Raw genomic sequence first — 23,951 nt, 5'->3', positions numbered from 1 at the left:
CAGAGTATTCATGCCTTCATTTTCATTCCAGGAAATTATGAACTAACCTGTTTGATGTGAACCATGTAAATGTCTGGAGAAACTCCTCTTTCACTACTTTTAGTATGATAATGTTGGAACGCTAATAATTTAGCATGTCACTAAGGCCGATCTGCCCTGGTGTGACAATGAGACAGTTTCCTCTTTGAAATGAATCAGAGATCATCACTAGATGTTCTGGTAACACTTTATAATAACTGCACGCTATGAATCATAAAGTAAGCATTAGTAAATAGTCAGTTCATCCTTTATAAAGCATTGTTCCAACATTAATAGTCATTAGTAAGCAGTTTATAAATACAGCTATAAATGCCTTGTTCTTGATTTATAAACATATCTATTACAAAGCAGATTTAAAGGCTCATTTATCTTCCTAACAGAAAAAAATAAACAAACACAACACAGAGGTGATACAGAACTCAGAAATATTTATTTCAAGATGAAAAAAAAAATGAAACTGTCCAACTGTACACTTTAATTTTTCTTTTTAGTTGTACAGTTGTACAGTTTCCTTTTTGCATCATGAAAAAATATTTCTGTGTTCTGTATCCCTCTGTGTTGTGTTTGTTTAACTTGTCTGTTTGGAAGATAAATGAGCCTTTGTAAATGCTTTACGAGGTATGAATAGTCCTCACTTTAGATGAGCTCACAAAAATAGATGGCTGGCAACTACTAAATGTTTTATAACTACCTGACTTAATCATGAATTACAGCAGGAATATGTGTTAATAAAGCATTTATTAACACACTGAGCAACTATTATCATGTGTCTAAATAATAAGATTCATAAATGTACATTTAAATAGTTTATTAATCATTTACTTACACTTTCTAAATGATCTTATGAACCACTGACAACTCCTAAATAACTGGTTTGTAAATAACGTAATAATTTAGAAAGTGTAAACTGATCATTAATAAAGTATGAAAATACAATTATTAAAGATTATTGATATGCTCAAGAACAAAACATTTATAGCTGTATTTATAAACTGCTTACTAATGCCTATTAATGTTGGAACAATGTTTTATAAATGATGAATTGACTATTTATAATGATTAACTAATGATTCATAGTGTGCAGTTATTAAAAAGTGTTACCGATGTTCGTTACCCAAATATGCCATTTCATTTGATTTGTTTCCTATTTATTTGATCAAAATGACATTATCATATAAATAATTTATAGATTTTATGTATTAAATATATACAAATATGTGACCCTGGACCACAAAACCAGTCTTAAGTCGCTGGGGTATATTTGTAGCTACAGCCAAAAATACATTGTATGGGTCAAAATTATATAAAAAAAAAAACATTTATGCCAAAAATCATTAGGATATTAAGTAAAGATCATGTTCCATGAAGATATTTTGTAAATTTCTTACCGTAAATGTATAAAAACTTCATTTTTGATTAGTAATATGCATCGCTAAGAACTTAATTTGGACGACTTTAAAGGCGATTTTCTCAATATTTAGATTTTTTTGCACCCTCAGATTCCAGATTTTCAAATAGTTATATCTCGGCCAAATATTGTCCGATCCTAACAAACCATACATCAATGGAAAGCTTATTTATTATTATTTATTTATTATTTTATTTATGTATTATTTCGAAAAATTGACACTTAAGACTGGTTTTGTGGTCCAGGGTCACATATATTAAAACAGGAAAAAACAGAAAAATAAATATGCATATATTAAAGAATAAATTATGCAGTCTTGACATAATTTTAATTTTAAAAAATATACATCTACACTTTTCTATTCGTTGTCCTTCTGTTTTTCAAGAGAACACTGTTATCTTATATTTATGAAAATATTTATAAAATTAAGCTTTAATTTTTTTATATAAATAAGAACTACTACTATGTACGTTGTATTGCCATTTTCTTTCTTTTTTTTAGTTTATTTTCTGTTACAGTCTTGATAAGTTAATAGTATCAAAGATTATCTGAGTTTTTTTTTTTTTTAAGGCCTGCTGTGTCATATACTGTATATCCTTTTCCAGGGTTCCTTTAGTTCCTCTCTGGCTGGAGTTCAAACCAGTAGTCTTTGTGAGATCAGCCCAGATCCTCCTGTATTCTCTGTAAAATTCACTCAAATACCCTAACAACAAAGCTATACATATTTACTTTCCTCACATTACTCTTGATTGGATATGACGTGCCACTAATTCCCCTCTGACTTTTTTCTTGGAATTTTTCCACAGCTCATAAGAGGAGGTTAAAGCCAAGTGACATTAAGCTTTAGCCCATATACAGCAGCATTGCCTCCTGCTGAAAATAAAATCAAATTATGAGCATTAGCTAAGCTGCTGTAGGAGCTTATGCGTCTGCTTCAGGTAAACACTTGTGTCAGCTCCAGGAACAGATCTGCCACCCTCAGAATCATGAACGTCAAGCTGTGTTCTCAGTAGACTATTTATGATACCCTGCTGACTCTAAAACCGGTGCCCTCACTTACCTCAATGTCCGTAGGCATTACCGTTGGACTGTTTTTGTATGTGTCTCTTAATACTCTGTGACTGTTTTTGTTGCTTTTAGCTCAATGATTTAGTCCCTTTATATGCTGATATAATGATTTCTCTGCTATTGCTCTTTCCAGGAAGAACCATTTGTGATGGTCTCAGAAAATGTGCTTGGCAAACCTAAGAAGTACCAGGGTTTCTCAATCGATGTACTGGACGCTCTGGCCAACTACCTTGGCTTCAAATATGAGATCTACGTGGCCCCTGATCACAAATATGGCAGCCAGCAGGCTGATGGAACCTGGAATGGTCTTATAGGAGAAATGGTTTTTAAGGTAAGACACAATGTCTATCTGGGATGTGCAAAATCTTGAATTGGGGAGCGTGAATTTAAATTGAATAAACTACTGGTTTAAACCCTCAGGAAGTCGGATTTGAATGACAGAAGAAAAATGTAATCGTTGCATTCTGGGAATGATGGTATTTCCACCCTAAGCCCCAAAAGTCTTCAAAATCAATCAATCGTGCAATCCGTCTGTGTGTCTATCTATCTATCTGTCTGACTTCAAACTTCACCCTTGTGTAACTGACATGTTTAAAATTCAGTTTTAAATGCTGCAAAACTCTGCTCATTTATGTACATATACATTACATGGTCAAAACTATTATATGTGAAAACCCCTTATAATAATGAGTTGGCTAGATGAAATACAAGAGCTCTCTGACCCTCCATAGACAGCAACACAACTGACACATTCAACTAACTGAACTAACCCTTTAAGTGTTAATGCTTATTTAAAGCTGAAAGTACCATTTCAAACTATTTTAATGATGCAGAATTATTTTGGGCAGTCAGCACTGCTTTTGATTTTACCATAATACAGTCTGGCTGAATGCAGCAGACTTGTGTGCTTTGCATTGGCTATCTTGGGCTTTTCAATTTCCCTAGTATTCCCAAACAGTCTGCACTGCTTTGATAAAGAAGAGTGCAGATTTCTTACATGTGAATGAGGGAAAACCTCATACTGAAATGTTGTCCGCTGGCAGATAAACAAAAGGCAAATCATGCAGCAGCGAGAGGTCAGATACACATTTTCAGGGCCATTACTCCAAAACTCCCGCTGTTTTCCATTCCACAGCTTTTTCAGTTCTGTGACACACCTCCATCCCTACTGCTTCCTGCGCTAAGAATATTTCTCACCACTGTTCGGTCAGAGGAACAGAAACACGAGCCACAGTGTACTGCTGCTTATCTTCATTTCCAGAGAGATAGACCAAAATGCAAGGAAAATATTAAGGAGCACTAATCCCATTGTTACGGTCTCTGTTGACACATTGTTTTCCAGCAACTTCACATCTGTGTGCTTTCATGATACACAAGGCCCTTGATGTTTTATTGCAATTCGGTATTTCAGCAAAAGAGGTTTTGATTTTTCGTTTGCTTTTTGTGTTCTAATCTTGTAAAAACTGTTTTAAAAGGCTGTTATGACATGATACAACAGGCCAGGGCATTACAGAGGGGTAAAAATGTTTCTTTAAACTACAAATGTTTGGGGTCAATACGATTTATTTATTTATTTTTGAAGAAATTCATATTTTTATTCAGCAAGTGTGCATTAAAAATGGATGACTGTAGTGACAATGCAGGCTTACGTTGTTACAAAAAAAAAAAAATGCTGTTCTTTTTAAAACAGTACAGTTTTTGAAGGATCATGTGACAAGTGAGTCAATGGCTGCTGAAAATTCAGCTTTATCATCAACGGATTAAATTGTATTTTATAATGTATTAAAATAGAAAACAGTTATTTTAAGATGTAATAATATTTCACAATATTAATGTTTTACTGTATTTTAAAACAAGTAAATGCATTCTGGGTAATCATGAGAGACTTACATAAAGCATCAAATCTTACACACTTTTGAACTTCAGTGTATATTTATATATACTGCAATATTTACACTTAAACACTTGTGTAGATGCTCACACAAAATAATATTCTTTTGTGCCAAGTTTTACTTGGAATATCATTATCAACTTGTATACCCATACAGTAGATTAATTTTGCAGTATTTAACCATTCTGCTTTTCTAAGCATTTTTTACTTGACAGACCATGAAATTAGCAGACTTAGTCAGCTGTGAGTTAATTGTGTGTGTGTGTGTGTGTGTGTGTGTGTGTGTGTGTGTGTGTGCGGTGGCAAAAAATGACATCAGGACATAGTGCTTACTTTATGTACATGACTTTTTTTCTTCTTACACAACTGTAGGAGACAGTTCATATCAATATGTATTTGAAGTTATTGCTGGCTGGCTAGAATCCTGTCAGCTAAGCTCAATTAGAAAAAATAATAATAATAAAAAATAAAAATGTTGAACTGTTTCAATTTACACTTAGATGTTTTATAAAGCCAGCACATTTGTGCATTTTTTGTACTATTTTCACAAGTAAGTGGTGAATATTTCAAAGCTCTTAGTACTCTCCTAACAACTCATCAAAAGGTCATTTAAAAAAAATAAAAATATTACAGCATATTTGCAATTGACTTGGAACAATAGACAAAATCACCAAGCATCACATAAACGTAGTGTTTCATCAATACATAGCTGTCATTCATTTAATCGTACTCATAATGTATTTAACGTTGAATAAATATCACAGGTATTATGGATTTGATGTCTATTTGTTCTTCAAATGATGGCTCTGCATTACAAAACAGTAAAAAAAAAAATAATAATAATAATTCAGTCCCTCTAAGGGGCAGTTTGAAACATGAATTTTGTATTATTTGCTGTTGAATTAACTACTGAACTACTATTACTAAACTGAAAGAAAAAGAACAAAACATTTTTTTGCTGCTTAGATCATGAAGAGCACTTTTGAACAAGAGTTTTGAGATGTATTAGTGTCAAATGAATACTATCAAGCCATTTTATCTTAAAATTTTATCTCGTTTTAATTTGATTCTTCTCATATTTAATTTAAGTCAAAATTCAACAAAAAGTTAGTTCAGTAGCTTTGTATTAGGTGTACCACTTACATAAAGTCAGTTAATCCGGTCCTCATTATTCTCTCTATTCTGAAAGTGTTGTTTGTCAGGCCCTTGTTATAAAGTAGGCAGTCTGGAACTACCAAGTTTCAGGGTCGAGACAATCAGAGAGGCACTTGTTGTGTGGATTAACATTTGAGAAGTGATCCGGGCGCCGGATGCTTCTCTAACCCTGCTCAAACACAGAGGTCCTGTGGCGGTCCCTGATCTCTGAAGGTGGCCAGACGGGTTAATGGGAGTCAGACAGGTGACACTGGCTCTCGGCCTATGATAATGACATGCCTTTGTTCTGCCGATGGTAATGTCTCTTGACAGGAACTCTCTCAGGCTGCAGAGGTCTCATCTAATCTCACCGCTGCAGTGCACACCTAGTCACAATAATTTCCAGAACTGCCAAACAAGAAAGAAAACACAAATTAGATGTTGTTTAGCATTTAAAAGCCATAGAAACCATTTTAGTTTTGGCAGCAGACAGTGTTACCACAGTATTCACTGGAGGAAGATGTGGATATTTTTATTTATTTGTAATGTGATTGGGGACAATGAGGAGTGCTGAGTATTTGCACGTTTACCGATTGAACATAATGGAAATGATCATTTATCATTAAGCTGATTTCCTTTTCAAGATGAGATAGCAAATGGAAATTGATTTTTACATATCAATATGTTTGTATCCTAGTATTGAAGATGAATTTACCATTTCTTCATATACACACAAGGAATAATGATATTTTAAATGATTTTTTTAATCAAGATTAACTTGTATTGGTTTGGTATAATATGCATTTTTATCAGTTCATTCCCTGAACCCAGGAGTTGAACCTGACCTTGATGTTGCAAGCGCTATGCTCTACTGCTACTGGAGAAATATTTACCAGTGTATAATAAATAAATATAATACAATCAAAATTAATAAAATATTATGATAAAGTTCTCAACCTATTATAATAATTAAAACATTAAAAAAGGCATTTATTTTATATAAAAAATATATATAGATTACAAAACAGTTTTATTTTAATAAATGTTTCAGGAACATGATTTAATGAATCGAATGAATCAAACTATTTTTGTTACTGAAATTTAAACCCGAGGCAATGTTAAAGTGCTTATGTCATAAGGAATCATATTTTCCTTGATTATGTGATAAAAGTATTTTATTATGTGCTTAACTTAGGGATCTCAAAACATTCTTCATAAAGAGATTAATTGACACTAACTTGCAAAAACATCACAAAAGGTAATTTCTCATTTAAAGAGTGCATTTACACAAGTCTGTAAATTTACACAAGTCTGTTACACAAGGCACAGTAGCAAAAAACGCCCTGCTTTTTTTTTTTTTTTTTCCTTTTTTTTGCAGCCAATTTGTTTACTGTTCACTGGAAACTTTCATCCATTTTTATCAAATACTTTTTTATGCAAATAAAATTTTTAAAAATATTTAAATAATGTTATATTTGTAGAATTTAATATGATTGTTAATATGTGTTTTCTGTGAAATTCTGCTCTCATTTGCACTTTCTTAGTGTTTGGACTGGCCCAATATTTGTCTTGTTTTATGCTGCAAGTGTGATGCACATATAAATCTGTTCTTTGTGTGATCTGGTTTTAAATGTCTTTTTGTTGGGCAGAGAGCAGATGTAGGCCTGTCAGCCCTGACCATCACTCCTGAGCGGGAGAGCGTGGTAGACTTCACCACTCGCTACATGGACTACTCCGTCGGTGTGTTGCTGAGGAAGGCGGAGAGGACGGTGGATATGTTTGCATGCCTGGCCCCTTTCGACCTGTCTCTGTGGGCTTGTATAGCCGGCACAGTGCTGCTGGTGGGCACTCTGGTGTATCTCCTCAACTGGTTGAACCCTCCCAGACTGCCGATGGGCTCGGTCTCCTCCACGACCCTCTACAACTCCATGTGGTTTGTCTACGGCTCCTTCGTTCAGCAGGGTGAGTTTGTGCGTGAGCGTATGATATGCTTTCTGTTGAAAGAAGAAAGGAGATTCAAGAGTGAGAAAAAAGTCGAGATATAGAGAACAGCAGGGCAGAGAGATAATTTTAAGTGCTCACTTTCTGTTTAAAGTGTGTCTGTGTGTAATGGTAGATGTGTGTGAGTGTTTTGTGCACCAAAGATTATATATGACAAAAGGAGAAAAATACAGAGATAGAAGGAGTCAAGGGAATGGTGAAATTATACGCAAATCATATCTGCGCTTTCTGGTTTTCTTTCAAATTCTTAAAGGGTCAAAAGCTGTTTTTTGGACAAAGATGGAAAAATCGAAGAGTGGGAAAGGGGAGGGGCAATCTTTAGAAAAGGGAAACAAGAGAAAATAAAGAAAGATGAGGGAAACTGCGTCAGTGGCTGTCAGGGTTTTGTATCCTCAACATGCTGAGCGAACATCCATTGATGTCATTAATTACCAACAATATTTTGGCACGTTTTGCTTGTGGAAGCTCTAAGGCCAATTCCAATGTTATGGATGTGACATTTGCAGTCACGATGTGAAATGGAGTTTCTGAGAGAAAGTACTAATTATAGCAAATCATGTGTGTGCATTTTTCTAAACCCCTGCAGATCTCGGCATTTCGCTGTAGATTTTCTTTCTCATTTTAGAGAGATTAACTTACTATATGGACAAAAATGAACATTTATTGTTTATATGTACCCTATGACTTCCAGAATCCAATAACAACAATGCCTACAGAACAGAATGAAAGTTTGGCTCTCCTGTGTTTGTGATGATTATTGTGTTTTTAGGGAGATATGGACATTATTAGTTATAAAAGCCTCTAATGGGCTGTTTAATCGGGAGGTGTTCTCAATATGTGCTTTTATTTAAGATTCATATGTGCCAGACAGATGTCCTTGACATCTATACACTACACAAGTATAATGAACATGTTTGATATTTTGAGGTGTTTTCATTTGTCATGCATCTCCTAGCAATAAGGCTCATAGTTTTGCATAAATTTGCTGTGTTCTGAATGAATTGAAAGTCTGATATTGTGTGATCTTCAATTGTTTAGTGTATATTGCCCAAAATTTTTCTTTCTAATCATTTAAAAAAAAATATCAAATGTACAATGTCTAGTGTTTTTACATCTGTTCTGATTTTGAAAGTTGTGTAGTGTATTCCAGACTTTAGTTTTACAACAAGGAACCAATTAGATATGGACAAAATAAGCATTTTGAGCATTACATGTAACATAAATAAATTACAAGTGGTGTATAGGAGAAAATGTGCCTATACGTGTGCCTTCGGTTCAGTTTCATTTCATTTTCTATTGATATTTTTAAACGCGAGAATGTGTCCTCTGAAAAAGCTCATGTAGGTGGTGTGTAAACATCCCTAGTAAAAATATCTGTTTTTTATTATGGTTACACACCTTGTGTTGGGGGTAAACAATAAAATTCCCTTTGATAATTCCATTAGAAAGCATTAATACAGTAAAATTGAGACCTAGATGAGGTTGCGTTCTTTGGGTAAACACTCCATTATCCAATGGAAAGGTTGACATTTGCATGGAGTTGTACTTAACCAAAAATCAGTAAATTTACATGAGCTGGTATAATGATGATGATTATAATAAGACAGCCTAATTGCTCCCTTGTATCTGAGTCCATTTCTGTTCTAATTGCAATCTATGCTTCTTTTTGAAACACGCTCATTATGGTGAGAAATCAGTTTATTAATACGCTTTCATCAGACCACTGAACCGAGTTCGGTATCTTTTTAGTATGAAATTGTGTAAATGGAGCTGATTACATGCTGTGGAATAGGCTACGGCACCAGAATCAAATAAGGATGCAAACGTATACGAACAATTGTGCTGTGTGCTCACATGCATTCCCCCAACCACTTAAAACATCACTATCATCCTTTGTCTTGCAGCCCTGTTTGATGTTTTGCAGAGAGCTGGTTGTACAAATACACCCAGTCTCTAAAACAAGAGAGAAGGGAACGGGGAGAGAAGGGACATAGCTGGAATGACATAGCTAGAGTCGCTCTCTTTGAAGAGTCACTTTCATCTGCCTCACAAAGACCTCTGCCTCTCTCTTCTGATGCGTCTTGACTTTTTGTTTTATATATCCCCCTTAAATAAATTTCATTTTCATATTAATTTCTGTGCTGCTTCTTTCTGTATGTCTTGTACAGAGAGAATTAATTACATGTGAGCTAATTCATGTTGTTGGACCTTTGTGGTTCATAGTAATATTAAAGGAATATTCTCAGTTCAAAGTCGACTGCGCTTGTGGCATAATGTAGATTACTACAAAAATTGTACTGTTTAATAATAAAATAGTCAGTCAGTTTTCGCAAATCTACTTTTTTGTTGCCATGACAGCGTAGAACTGTAAAACCTAAAATCACAGTGAAATCGATGAGACCTTTCACACATCAAATGTTTTAATTAATTCATTATAATAATTTTATATTTTATTAATTTTATAATTATTTTTTAAATGATATATAACAATAAAATGTTGTTATTGTTGTTATTATTAGTTTTTCAGTGGTATTTTATTAGTTCAGTGTATTGATCCCAATGCCTTTTTTAAGAACCTGAAACAAAACCAACTAAGAATCATATAGCATTAAATTTATTGCATTGCATTAAATATATATATATATATATATATATATATATATATATATATATATATATATATATATATATATATATATGTATGTATGTATGTATGTGTGTGTATATATATATATATATATATATATATTCTTTTTTTTTATCTGGTCTCTAACTGTTGCAAATAATTGTAAAGCCTGCGACAAAGCCCTCAGTTGGTTTTGAATGGTTTTGAATTAAATGCAGTTATTGTAACTTCTTTTAAATCCCAGAAGATCTTCCAAAAATGTTTCTTTATCTGTGTGCGTTTGTAAGTAAAATGTGTCGATTTGTAATTAATGCCAAGCTCCCTGATGTCTTAAGCCTACTAAAGGAGTCACGTTAATTAACTGAGAAAAAGCAATTGTGCTATAAGATCTTTGAAGCCAACCACTGATCACTCCGCAACCTTTCTTGCGTGTACTGTAGGTTTGTAATGAACTGTAATTCACATTTTCCCTTTATAATGCCCCGCAGTCCTGATAAGCACTTTTTACTGTACTGTATCACTATAGATACTGCAACACATAACAGATGTGCAAAAAAACCTGTGCAAATTCCAACATTGCATCAGTATGTTTTATTTTAGCATCTTGTTTTTCTTTATTAAATTCATATACAGAATGGGCATGGGGAGCTACGGGAGGGCTTCCGAGGCTTAAGCCCCAAATGTTTTTAGTTAAGCCCTGAATGTGTTGTTTTTGTTTTTTTTAATTGCCTTGTGTTTCTTAGTTCTAAGTTTTTAAGCCCAGTTACATATAAAATCATTCAAAGCTGCATATTTGTAATTGTAGTTTATTCTGAAAGAAAAAATGAAAGCTCATTTAAATTACTGCTGAAGCCTTCTATTGTGTCGACATCCCTAAAGAAATGTGTAGTATTTTGCAAAACCTGCAATCTTTATTTATGTCTCCAGCATCCATTTTAACAGCCTGCTACCTTTGTCATACTGTATATACAGCTCAGACTATAAAAGTTTATAATATTAGATAAATAATATTATAACTTTTTTATAAATTTTTTTTTTACTTTATTCATATAACATATCTAGGAAAGGCAACAAGGCAACATTTCTAATTTTTAGTTTTTAAGAAGAAAAATATTTTATTTTATTTTATTTCAGGTTGATTTAAACCTAAAATGACAAAACTAAAGCATATCCGCACTGTAAGTCGAAGTTCTATCCACAAGGCTGTCAGCTTTGACTACACTGTAAAAAAAAAAAAAGTTGAGCCAACTTAAAATTTTAAGGCAACCAGCTTCAGCAGATTTGTGAGTTTTCTCAACTTGTCGTTTCAAGTTTATACAAAGTCATATACACAATTTGAGAATCTCCCACAAAAATAAGTTGAGCAAACTCAAAAATCTGCTGAAGCTGGTAAAAAAAATTTTTTTAAGTTCGCTCAACTTTTTCTTTTTTTTTTACAGTGTAGGTGCAACGCTGTTAACATTTACTAGTAATATATACCATATTTCAGTATTTCATTAAAGAATAGTCCCATAAGCATCCGAAGACATCTGGGCTAAGTTCCAAATATCCTCTGACCCTTGAGCATCCCTGAGGTTGGTTAGGATTTGTACAACTAATTGGAAGTGGTTTCTAAGGCATATATTTTGTTAGTGTTTGGGCACATACATTTTCTTCAGAAAATATAAAAATCTAGTATTCTTCCACATAAAGTTTATCCACTGAAACAGGAAAGTCATGGTTATGTTTGATAGTATATCTCAAGGGTGTTTTCCCTTGCGGTTCACAAGTCGTCACAGAGATGGGTTAATTCGAAGTGCTTCAAGAGTGAAGTGAAACAAACTACAGGGAGGTGGAAAAAATAGAAAGAGGTATAGGTGACAGGTTCAGTCATCCTACCTTTCAAGTGTCTTGCAATTAGATGAGTTTCTGTGGCATGCCAATGCAAAACACAGTTCGATATGTTCTCAGAAACAAACACACACACATAAACATTCAGTTCTTTCTCCATTCCCCCCCAAGTTGTGTTCACACATCTATTTAACTCGACCCCCGCTCCTCAAAGCAACCCTTACATGCATACACACACTAAAAAGTGTAGCGTCACAATGAATATGAGGGCCACAGGCCCCTATCAGCGCTTTCATCTCGGCTTTTCTCTCTTATTCCTTTCATCTTCGTTCTGACTGAGCTCCCCCTCGTTCCACCATCAAGTCTGAAATATGAAAAGCGCATACTCCAACGTTGCAGATTTCGCTCTCTTTTTTTCAGCCGTGTCATACGTCAGTCTGGAGAGAGACATTATAATGGATTTGAAGAACCCTGTTTTTGTCTGGCACTTAGAGAGGAGAACAGAACAAGCTATTTTTTTCTTTTTCGTCTTTTTATTTCCCCATACCACATGTCCTTTGCCTTATCGCTGACACACAGAGACCCAGTGCTGGGTTCCTCAGCACGGCGCAGGATTTGCTCTGACTACCATTAGCTTTAATCTGTACAAACATGGGCAAACCAGCACACAAACACCCTCAATGGCTTGTGGGTCTTCGTCATTCCAACATTTGAGCTTACAGGCGGGTGCTCACAGACATGTACAGGAAAAGTCAAACCCCAGATGACCCTTCAGTCAAAAATTAGACAAACCGAGAAGACATACATTGCAGGAAGTGCATGAAATCCTGTCGCAAATATCACCCTAGAGCGGCTGCAATCTTTGAAATGTTTCACAGGGGTTTTTTTTGGGGGGGGGGGATGTTAATCCAGGGGTCTTTTTGCAGGCCAAGGGCCCCCTGCTGGGTAATGCTTAAAGTGGGAGTTGCGTTTTAACCCTGGCCTAATAACATTAATTTAGCTCCATATTAATGTATTACCATCAATTTTTATGAAGTTTGCATTCCAAATCCATTGAAATAATCATTATTATATACTTATATTTATTATATTTTTTTAACTAATGTATTTTTAATCTGTACACTGGCACACATTGCGGAAAGTTTAAATGAAACAGAATTACTTAATTAACATTAAGTATTATGAACTAACAATTAGCATTTTTACATTTATTAAACTGTTAATGTGCTATTCGTTGTCGATTTGTGTTCATTCATAATACATTCAAAATATTTTATCCAACTTGGAATGTGAAATGTATTAGAAAATGTAGAAATTATCATTATCCAAGTTTAATGAAGTCAGTATTTTTCTTTGTTAGATCATGATGCTTAATACATTAACTAATGTGAATTGATACACTATGAACACTATGAGGGACAATGAATTAATTAACATTTTACAAAAAGGTGCTATTTGTTAACATTAATGCATAACTAACATTAACTAAATCTGAGCAATACATTTGTATTAATTAATCTGTTAATATTAGTAAATGAAATAAAAATCAGCTGTTCATGTTAGTCCGTTAAGTAATATTAAACCGATGCAACTTTTATTTTGTTTTTAGCAAATGTTGAAATTAACATTTAACTAAGATTAATAAATGATTCAGAATTATTTTCCATTGCACGTTCAGCTTAACAAATGTAGTAAAATTAACAAAAAGTGTCATACAGTGTTAAAATTTAGCTGTCTTAAACCTTTTGGTAAAAACATATTTTCATCTAGAAGACAAAAATTAGTTTCAGATCAAACAATAATTGGCAGACCTCCTGGGGCACCACTGCAGACCCGCTGTTGGAGACCCCGGTCATTGAGCAACACATCGCCTCCACTGACCTTCCTCTTTCCTGCACATGGAACTGATTTCATCATCCTCCAACCCTACTGTGCATAAAGAGGAGATGTAATGCATGCAATATTGGAGCATAACTCAGCACTATATGATTCATCGTGAATGTGTAAGAGAGATTAGTGTATAATTTCAAACCTTACTGCGAATCGCCACTGGGATCCGAGATGTAAGCTACCGCACAGCAGTGCTTCCACAGTACACAGCTCCACACACTATAAGCATAAATATGCTTCCACACAAACAGAATCTGTGCGCGCACACACACTGTCTGATATAGAACACTCATGAGACACAAACTAAAAGCTGCTTTACATGATATGTGTGAGTTCTCACCTTATTTTTTTCAATAATGTTACAGTAACCACATGGTTTTTGTTGTGTGTTTCTTTTTTCTTTTTATTTATTAATTTATTTTGGTAGCAATAGATGCTGTTTACACTGTGAAAATAGCATATTTTCTTAGTGATGGATTCTATTTACATTAGGTGCAAATAGCAATGGATTCTATTTACACTAAGTGCAAATAGCTTTAGATTCTATTTACACTGTTAAAATAGCAGGAATTTCTGCTATTTATACTACTTAATTCAAATAATGGCAATTATCTGCACCTCAGTATTGTAGTACATTATAAAACAGTATGCAGTAATAACGTATTGAGTGTAAATGATCATTTTAATTTAAATTATTAAATGGATGCCACCTTATTGGGACAATAAAGCCATCCCTACACCAACCCTAACCCTACCCGATACTTTATTTTCAACTTTTGATTATTTATTGATTATTTAAAAATAAAGTTTTTAAAAAGGAGGAAAAAAAGTTCAGCAAAAAGCGGGTTTGAACCTGGGTTGATCACGTCAGAAAGACTGCGGCACACACTTTACCATCTACGCAACTTGAGCTGATGTTTGAAAGCCATCTTTTGTAATGTTGACTACCCCAATCTCACGTTGGTGGGCGGAGTTAGTGTAAATAGCCTCTACCAACAATACGGGCTATTTTCACTTAGTGTAAATAGGTGCTCTGTTTATTTTTTGCTAGCATTTTTTGAGCTGAGAAGTAGTTGATATCACTTGTACTTCTATATGAACCATCCAAGCAAATCGATTCAGTAGAACGAAGCAGACTTTCCAGCTCTACACATGAGAGCAGGAGCGGTTAGTTGTGTCAAGACAATTAAAAATGGCATTTAAGCACACTACACAATACAGCTTGTTACTAGAAAAGCTACTTCTAATTACTTGGAAAACATCTGAATTGCTTTCAGTTCTGCTAAAAAATTAAGGTAAGTGTTGCAACTTTTTGTTTTTCATCAGCATTGGTTAGGACACAAAATCATTGCATATACAGTAACAGCACACACACAAACCTGCGGTTCTCTTCACTCCCAGTAGAGTCTCTTGTCAGGGCTGTTTCTTTTATAATTGGGGCAGATCTATTTCAAGTGGATACTGTTACACAGCTATGAGAGAATACAGTGGTGAGAACAAAGATGAAAAGTGGAGAGCAGTTGACTGAAGCTGTTTGAGGGAGGCGAGACTCGTCCTCACTCATTCTCGGCTCTCGCAGGGAGCCCCACGCAGCCCATGCGAAAGATTACTCATTTCCAGCCTCACCTCACTTTTCTCCTTTCATTAGTCTGGCCTGTTTAGACAGCCCGAGAGGTGCCGGGGCCCACGGCTGCGTGGAGTCGTAATTATTACTGACACGCTCAGCCTGCCCCGCCTCCCCGCTGACCTCATCCAGAGGAGTGTGGTGGGGACACACTTTATGACCGTAAACCCATCTCAGTGCTGACATCTTATTTGTTTCACCTAATCAGACGGTGGGTGGCACTTCACAAAAGGTGGCACATGGGGAGCAAGGGGGCATAATTAGTTATTTCGCCTTCCCCTCCTGACAAAGAGACTGTTGTCAGGTAGAAGGGACACTTCTAATTCATCAGTGTTCAGAACTCGTTGTTTTCTGGCTTTAAAGCCTACACAGCAGTTTTTAGAATGTTAGCGTTTCATTCTCAAAAAGTTACCAGAATAGACGTCCTGACATTCTCTGACCTGTCTAGTGACAGTTTGTTGTTGTTGCTGTTGTTTTTTCCTGAAGAGGGTGAAGGGAAGGGAAAACTTGTTGTTTTGTTGTTTTCTAGCCTTAAAAGGCTATTCACTTTACTTCACAAGTTCAATTTCCCAGAATATGCATTTTAGCATTCTCTGCTGAATTAAAAAAAGTTGTAAATAGACATTATTGGGGTATGTTTTACTACAGAGTGCTATTGCAGTGCTGTTTCTTTGTAATTCTTTGTGAAATGTACTAGCAGTCTCTAAGTGAAAATTGTTTCAAAGTACCGTATTGTCCCGAATATAAGATGACCCTGATTATAAGACGACCCCCCTTTTTCCAGATGTACATTTTGGAAAAAAAGCTTTTTGAAAACCAAATTGCATATTTTTCCAATTTTAATTTTTGTTTTGAAAGTATGGTAAATACTGGTAAAATGTACCAACAATGACATTGAAAAATATACACTTTTTGATATACCATAAAAATAACAGGTAGCCCATCTGCATTATATAACATTTAGGCTATCAATCTCATAGTAGCCTACCAAAATTGTATTAACAGTAGAAGTGAAATCTTATTGTAGTCTTCAAATCTGGGTACTGTCTTATGTTTTAAAATCACTTACAGAGGAAGTTTGTTCCCATCAGGCTAACATGACAGTCACGACTCATCCCGCTGTATGCTTTTCTTTTTCTTTTGTTTTCACTCGCGATCTTTACAACACACATTACATTACATATTTCATGGCACACTCGTTTTATGCGTTTTTGGCGCCACCTATCGTTGTGGGTGTATTACTGACTTGTCAAAGTCTAGACCCCGAATATAAGACGACCGCGGTTTTTCAGATGTATTTCCAAGAAAAAAACATTGTCTTATATTCGGGTCAGTAAGGTAAATCCTGCACCACCTTTTCTTTCTGTGTAACTATTTTTGATTCCCAGAACATTCTGGAAATGTTCGTTTTTGGTTCTCGGAAGGTTCCCAAAATTTGGATCACGTGTCCCTTAATAACCAATCACATTACAGCCTTGACGTCACTGAATTTCGGTCAGAGCTGTGCGACACTCATTCGCCGTTTACGGATCCCATAGGAATGAATGAGAAGTGCCGTAAACTGAATCCCACCTGACGCAAAAGTCATTGACTTCTCTTATAAAACAGCATTTTTTTCATTGTAAACTCTAAAAATAGTTTAATCCAAAAGTATTGTTTAGTGTATAACATGTTGAAGATTAGCAGATAGGCTGTCAACTCAATAAATGATGAGCTGTTTCCTCTAAAAAGCTGTTTATTCAGCGTAGTGAAGCCTCTCATCCATTGACATCCATTCAAAAAATACGGCCTCTGGTCTCCATTCCCACGTACTGCCAGACCGGAAGCGTTAGCTTTAGCCGTTATGCTTTTTCGGCTAATGGTTGCAGGCTTGCCTTCTAGTGGCTTTTTCTTAATGTAATGGTTAGCCAGGAAAGCTTTCTCTATATAAATAGAATGTTAAATATAGGTTTTTAGAATATTCTTCAAAAGTCCACAAAGAGTACATAAATAGCAAATAATTATTTATAAATTTTATCCAAGTAAATAGGATGTTCCATTTAGATTAGTAATTTTTTTTAATCTTAAAAAAAATATATATATTTTTTTTTTTACAAATTTAAGGTTATTAAAAACAATGTACCATTGTAAAACCAGCCTGTTCATGTGTTCTACATTTTATCCAGCCTGCCTCCAAGCACTTAACATGAATACTAAGAGGGCCTACACAATCTTAATTAAATTTCCCCATACTGTATGTACAATTATGCAGTTCTTCTTAATGTAATATTTGAAACTCGGGCTCTCTTTAGGGTAACCTCTGTTTTTAATATAATTGATTTTTCTTAAATTATGCTTATAGCTGTGTAACATTGATTTATTTTTACTGCAGTTTGAAATATCCATTACACTTGTGCCATGTCTGCATTATACTCCTGCCTTTAGTAACAAGCCATGCTCCAAAAGCCACATAGATATGTAACAATGATATAGTTGAGAGTCACTGTACATTATACTATGCTAGATGGATGACACCTACCTACAGTAGTCAATTTACTCAACCTTCCTGACACCCACCTGAAATCGAAACTAACTTTACTGCATGTCTTTGAGAAACAGAGAAAACGCTCAGCTTTCTGACTCCGAGTATCTTCAAAGTGTGTAAATTATATATGTATGATGTTCATGTACAGTACCAATCAGAAGTTTGGGCACAAACTTTTACATTTTTAAGTTTAATTAAAAATTTTTTAAAAGTTAATAAAAATTGTATATAGAACTTTTTTTTTTTTTAATGTATGCTAAGTTATTACACCATTTAAGTTTAGGGATGGTACGATTTAGTTTTTTTTTTTAAGAAGACTATTACACTCACCAAGGCTGCATTTACTTTTTTTTTTTTATTAAATTGATCTTGTGAAATATTATTATTATTTAAATATAATATATTTGAATATACTTTAAGCTATAATTTATTCCTGTGATGGCAAAGCTGAATTTTCAGCATCATTACTCCAGTCTTCTGTGTCACATGATTCTTCAGAAATCATTCTAATATGCTAAGTTGCTGCTCAAGGAATATTGCTCATTATTATCAATGTTGAAAACAGTTGTGCTGCTTCATATTTTTGTAGAAACTTTAATTCAATTTTGAATAGAATAGAAAGTTCAAAAGATCAGCATTTATTTATTATTATTTTTGGTAACATTTTGAATGTTCTTACTGTCACTCTTGACACTCTTGATAAAAGCATTAATTTTGTTTTAGAAATGACCGATTCCCCAAAGAGTTCACCTGGTCATCTGTTCATAGTCTTGATACATATACCAAATGTTTAATCTGCCTGACCCTTTTAAAGTTCAGAGTCAGACCTCGGATGTGTAAGTGTACTATGTGTAAGTGTTTCTGTCACAAACCATGAATTATTCACTGTATTTTATTTTAGTTGAAAGTGTACGCCATTGGCAAAACTGGCTCTTGATGAATTCTGTCACATCAGCACTGTGTGACTAAGTGAATTAGATCCAAACACCATCCAGGAAGATTGAAAATGGTCAGTGACAGCTGGCCTTTCTAGATAGATAATTTATCTGTCAATCATCTCTGCAATTATACTAGCATTCACTCAGATGTGGGAGTATAGAGTCAGATGAACTCTGCGCCTCCTTCTGAAAGAATCGTAAGCCCACCTCCACCGAGGGAGGACAGGGGCCTTTGTTTCATTCACGCTTCGCTTCACACAGCTTTTCTCAGGCTTGGCGCTTGCATGAAGAGCTGGGCGTGGTTGCTGTAACCTTGGCCTTTTGAGTTCATAATTCATTCTGCCCAGCCAGAACATGAATGACACAAATGACTCATCATGATGAAATAATCAGACACTCTAAATGAAAACCCTTTTGAAATTAATTCATGAGGCCCTGCATCCCCTGCCCTCCAGTTTCTGATTAAATAAAATGAGAAAAATTGACAGTGACAACGAGAGGATTAAATATTAACCGCACACCGACTGACAGCACAGACGCCTCGAACTTAAGGACGCTGATTTGCACTGCCTTCTTAGGGGGAAAGCCCAAATAAGAATGTTGCTGGAATCTTTTGATATGACAACTTCCACCATTCTCTTCAATAGATACTTTAAGGTCTCAAATAATTGGCTACAATTCATCCAGTACAGATCATTTATCTTTTATGGGGTCAGTCAGTGCAAGATCACTTTGGAGGTTTTTATGGCAGTGTTTTATCTACCTTTTTAATGCCTTAAGCGATAAGTTCACCCATTTCAAACTTATGACTTATTATACTTTAATCTGTAATGTTTTGAAAAGAATTTTTTTTTTCATACATTGAACGTCAGTGTTGTTCAGTGCTATTTAAGCTTTTTTTTGTTTGTTTATATATGTTAGATAAAAAAATAAATAAAAAAAAACATAAATTGCACTAAACTAAATTACAGGCACATGTGAAATGAACTGGGTGTGCCTTACCAACACCTAACAAGCAGAAACTGTGTTGAATTGAATTTGATGTCCAAGTAAAAAGGGATCTGTACTAAAGGGGTTTTTTTTTCCTCAGGAAAGGATGCAAATGTAAGAACTGAAAGTGAACAGAAAAAGAAGTGTTTAGAATCTCCTGTGAAAGTGGAGAAAAGAAATTCGAAAAAAGAGATTCCATGGCCAGTGGAATAACTTATGAAATATTGTTGAATTTATTTGAATCCACATTTTTCAGTGATTGCAATGTAACATTTAGGGCCTGTTTACACCATTCACTTCATGAATTTTCTCTGATTGGATAGCTATCGATCGGTTCCATTTGCACATAAATGTATCTCTGCAAAACAGATACAGTATCTCACAGAAGTGAGTACACCCCTCACATTTTTGTAAATATTTTATTATATCTTTTCATGTGACAACACTGAAGAAATGACACTTTGCTACAATGTAAAGCAGTGAGTGTACAGCTTGTATAACAGTGTAAATTTGCTGTCCCCTCAAAATAACTCGACACACAGCCATTAATGTCTAAACTGCTGGCCACAAAAGTGAGTACACCCCTAAGTGAAAATGTCCAAATTTGGCCCAAAGTGTCAATATTTTGTGTGGCCTTCATTATTTTAAAGCACTGCCTTAACCCTCTTGGGCATGGAGTTCACCAGAGCTTCACAGGTTGCCACTGGAGTCCTCTTCCACTCCTCCATGACGACATCACGGAGCTGGTGGATGTTAGAGACCTTGCACTCCTCCACCTTCCATTTGAGGATGCCCCACAGATGCTCAATAGGGTTTAGGTCTGGAGACATGCTTGGCCAGTCCATCACCTTTACCCTCAGCTTCTTTAGCAAGGCAGTGGTCGTCTTGGAGGTGTGTTTGGGGTCGTTATCATGTTGGAATACTGCCCAGTCTCCAAAGGGAGGGGATCATCACTGGGGTTCCAGTAATCCATGTCCTTAGTCTGCTTGTCTTCAGCAAACTGTTCGCGGGCTTTCTTGTGCATCATCTTTAGAAGAGGTTTCCTTCTGGGACGACAGCCATGCAGACCAATTTGATGCAGTGTGCGGCATATGGTCTGAGCACTGACAGGCTGACCCCCCACCCCTTCAACCTCTGCAGCAATGCTGGCAGCACTCATACGTCTATTTCCCAAACACAACCTCTGGATATGACGCTGAGCACGTGCACTCAACTTCTTTGGTTGACCATGGCAAGGCTTGTTCTGAGTGGAACCTGTCCTGTTAAACCGCTGTATGGTCTTGGCCATCGTGCTGCCGCTCAGTTTCAGGATCTTGGCAATCTTCTTATAGCCTACGCCATCTTTATGTAGAGCAACAATTCTTTTTTTCAGATCCTCAGAGAGTTCTTTGCCATGAGGTGCCATGTTGAACTTGCAGTGACCAGTATGAGAGAGTGAGAGCGATAACACTAAATTTAACACACCTGCTCCCCATTCACACCTAAGACCTTGTAACACTAACGCGTCACATGACACCGGGGAGAGAAAATGGCTAATTGGGCCCAATTTGGACATTTTCACTTAGGGGTGTACTTACTTTTGTGGCCAACGGTTTAGACATTACTGACTGTGTGTTGAGTTATTTTGAGGGGACAGCAAATTGACACTGTTATACAAGCTGTACACTCACTACTTTACATCAAAGTGTCATTTCTTCAGTGTTGTCACATGAAAAGTCAGATAAATATAATAAAATATTTACAAAAATGTGAGGGGTGTACTCACTTCTGTGAGATACTGTAAATATGATTTTCAATTCCCGCACTATATGCAAATTTAACTGAGTTCACATCAACGAAAAGCAACAGATATGCATTTATTGATCATCAGCTTATTTCAAGATGAAAGACTGCAACAGGAGATTACAATGATTGGGTGTTGAGCATCTGCGACTTACTTTCAGTTTAATTTGCAGCAGTTTACGTGTTGGCTTGCTGAAGAGATACTCAGCTACTACCCAGAGATACTCATCCGCGGCGAAGCGTGTTGCATAGTGCTGTCATATCTGGCTATAATATGTCATATAGCCTATAACACGCTCTCACACGTTTATTATTTTAACATCTAGGGAGGAGTAAAATTTACATATGTGGTTTCAACAACCACATGCATTTACACTTGTCCAGTTTCGTCTGGAATGCATCACAGACCACCTCCTGAAGTGGTCTGAGCTAATGGATTTAAATCCGTCTCGAAAGCATTTCGAAGTGCGTTTACTCCAGGTCTTTTCATGATTGGATAGCTGTCCGATCAATGAAAACGCATGAAGTGGCCAGGTGACCCTTAAAAGCTAAACTATTGTTTCTTTCTAAACTAAGCTTTGTTCTAAACTTGTGTTGTAATATTGATCTAAAAAAATGTAGGCCCCACTTTATATTAGGTGGCCTCAACTACTATGTGCATATGTAAAAAAAAAAAAAAACCTTCTGTTGAGGTGGGATACGGGTAAGGTTATGGACAGGTTTTTTGGTATGGGTAGGTTTACATTACAAAAACATGTATGTACACAATATTGCATTGTATCAAGTGATTAATTTAAATGTAAGTACATAGTAGTTAAAGCCACCTAATATAAAGTGGGACCAAAATGGGCTATACTACCATATGTGATACTTGGGCAGTTGTCAAGTTGACCGGCACAATATATAAAAATGAATAAATAAATACATAGCAGCTGTGTTAATGATATGTTTGTCACAGACTGTGTGACTTCTCTACATCCAATTTGGTCAACTAAGCCTTTTCTCACTGACTTTTAGGGGGCAGCCCTATATATATATATATATATATATATATATATATATATATCATATTTTATGTTCCACAAAAGGCAAGCGAGTAAAAGATGACATAATTATTTGGGGGTGAACTGTTTGCAATTTCTTTACTACTAGCAGCACTAAATGCAATTGCAAAAATAACGACTCTCCAAACAGTTGTCTTCCATACTTTGGACAAACATTTAGTCCCACCTTACTTAAAGTTACCTCTGCACATTAAACTAGAACAGGAGTACATATTCTAGAGAAAATATTCATCACCCTGAAACTTTAAAGATGTGTTGGTCAGCTTGTTATATATGCTAAAGATCTTTCAAGGTGCCTGAGGAACTGTGAGATCCAGCTTTACAGCAGTGCATGAAGCTATCAGCTTTTGTTGGCATGCCATTTTTCCAGTGGACTGCTTGTTTTCCCAGTCACAGGTCTCTGCCAGAGCTGACTGTAATGCTCTTGGAAACTGAGCAATGTTGAAAGCACCACAGAGCCACAGTGTTTACACTTTTCAGGGAAATCAGCCTACTAATGACTTACTTAATGTCTCTGCACATTAGACTCCGATAGGAAGTATTTTAACATCGAAAATATAAAGCAGCAGTTTTAAAGGAACTTTGCAGAGTTTTTCCTAGTTTATATTTATGTCCTACTTTTGCACCAAGTTTTTTATGTGACATTGACAGGTGGTCGTTTTTTATGCCGTTTCGAGCTGGTGAAAAGTACCGCATCATTTGCCAAAGGTACACTCAAGCGTAGAATTGTGCAATGACAGCAAAGGATGGTGAGAGGAGCACGGGCATGCCCAAAATCCAGGCCGTCTCTGTGTTTATTTAGAGCATATATATATCACAAGATAGGAGAGAATTAATGCTGGGCTTTTATATGGGTCCCTGTGGACTAGTATAGAGAAAATGGCCCTAAAAAACTGAAATGATAAAGAAAATAAACACACAGCTTGGCTGATGGGATTTGTGGCCTTTTCAGCATACATTAACACCTTTCCATCTGTATTAAGCACAATAACCAATGTTTCTCCTCAAGTGGGAAAATGAAGTAATTTTTCTTGTCGGTATGGACTCTCAAATTATATCACGTTTATTGATTCTGAAAATGAGAAACAAACCAGTGGAAGTAGAGTATCTGCTGAATCAGTCATTCTTTCCTTAAAAGGTTT

At 35.5% G+C, this 23,951-nt stretch overlaps 1 protein-coding gene across 7 annotated transcripts in view; it reads left to right on the top strand.

The window, feature by feature from the left end:
- Window positions 1–23,951, top strand: part of grid2 (glutamate receptor, ionotropic, delta 2) — a 419,312-nt gene that overhangs the window by 330,688 nt on the left and 64,673 nt on the right. For all 7 annotated transcript variants that reach the window (XR_009272479.1, XM_058784731.1, XM_058784732.1 and 4 more), the window contains 2 exons: window positions 2,649–2,846; window positions 7,190–7,502. Coding sequence is in view for 6 of the 7 variants with exons in the window: in XM_058784731.1 (XP_058640714.1) it covers window positions 2,649–2,846; window positions 7,190–7,502 (511 nt within the window). In the remaining variant the exon portion in view is untranslated. The remainder of the gene's footprint in view (window positions 1–2,648; window positions 2,847–7,189; window positions 7,503–23,951) is intronic.

This window comes from Onychostoma macrolepis, chromosome 08 (genome assembly GCF_012432095.1).
Source record: "Onychostoma macrolepis isolate SWU-2019 chromosome 08, ASM1243209v1, whole genome shotgun sequence".
In the NCBI taxonomy this organism is placed as follows: domain Eukaryota; kingdom Metazoa; phylum Chordata; class Actinopteri; order Cypriniformes; family Cyprinidae; genus Onychostoma; species Onychostoma macrolepis.
This window is presented reverse-complemented; position numbering and strand designations above follow the sequence as displayed.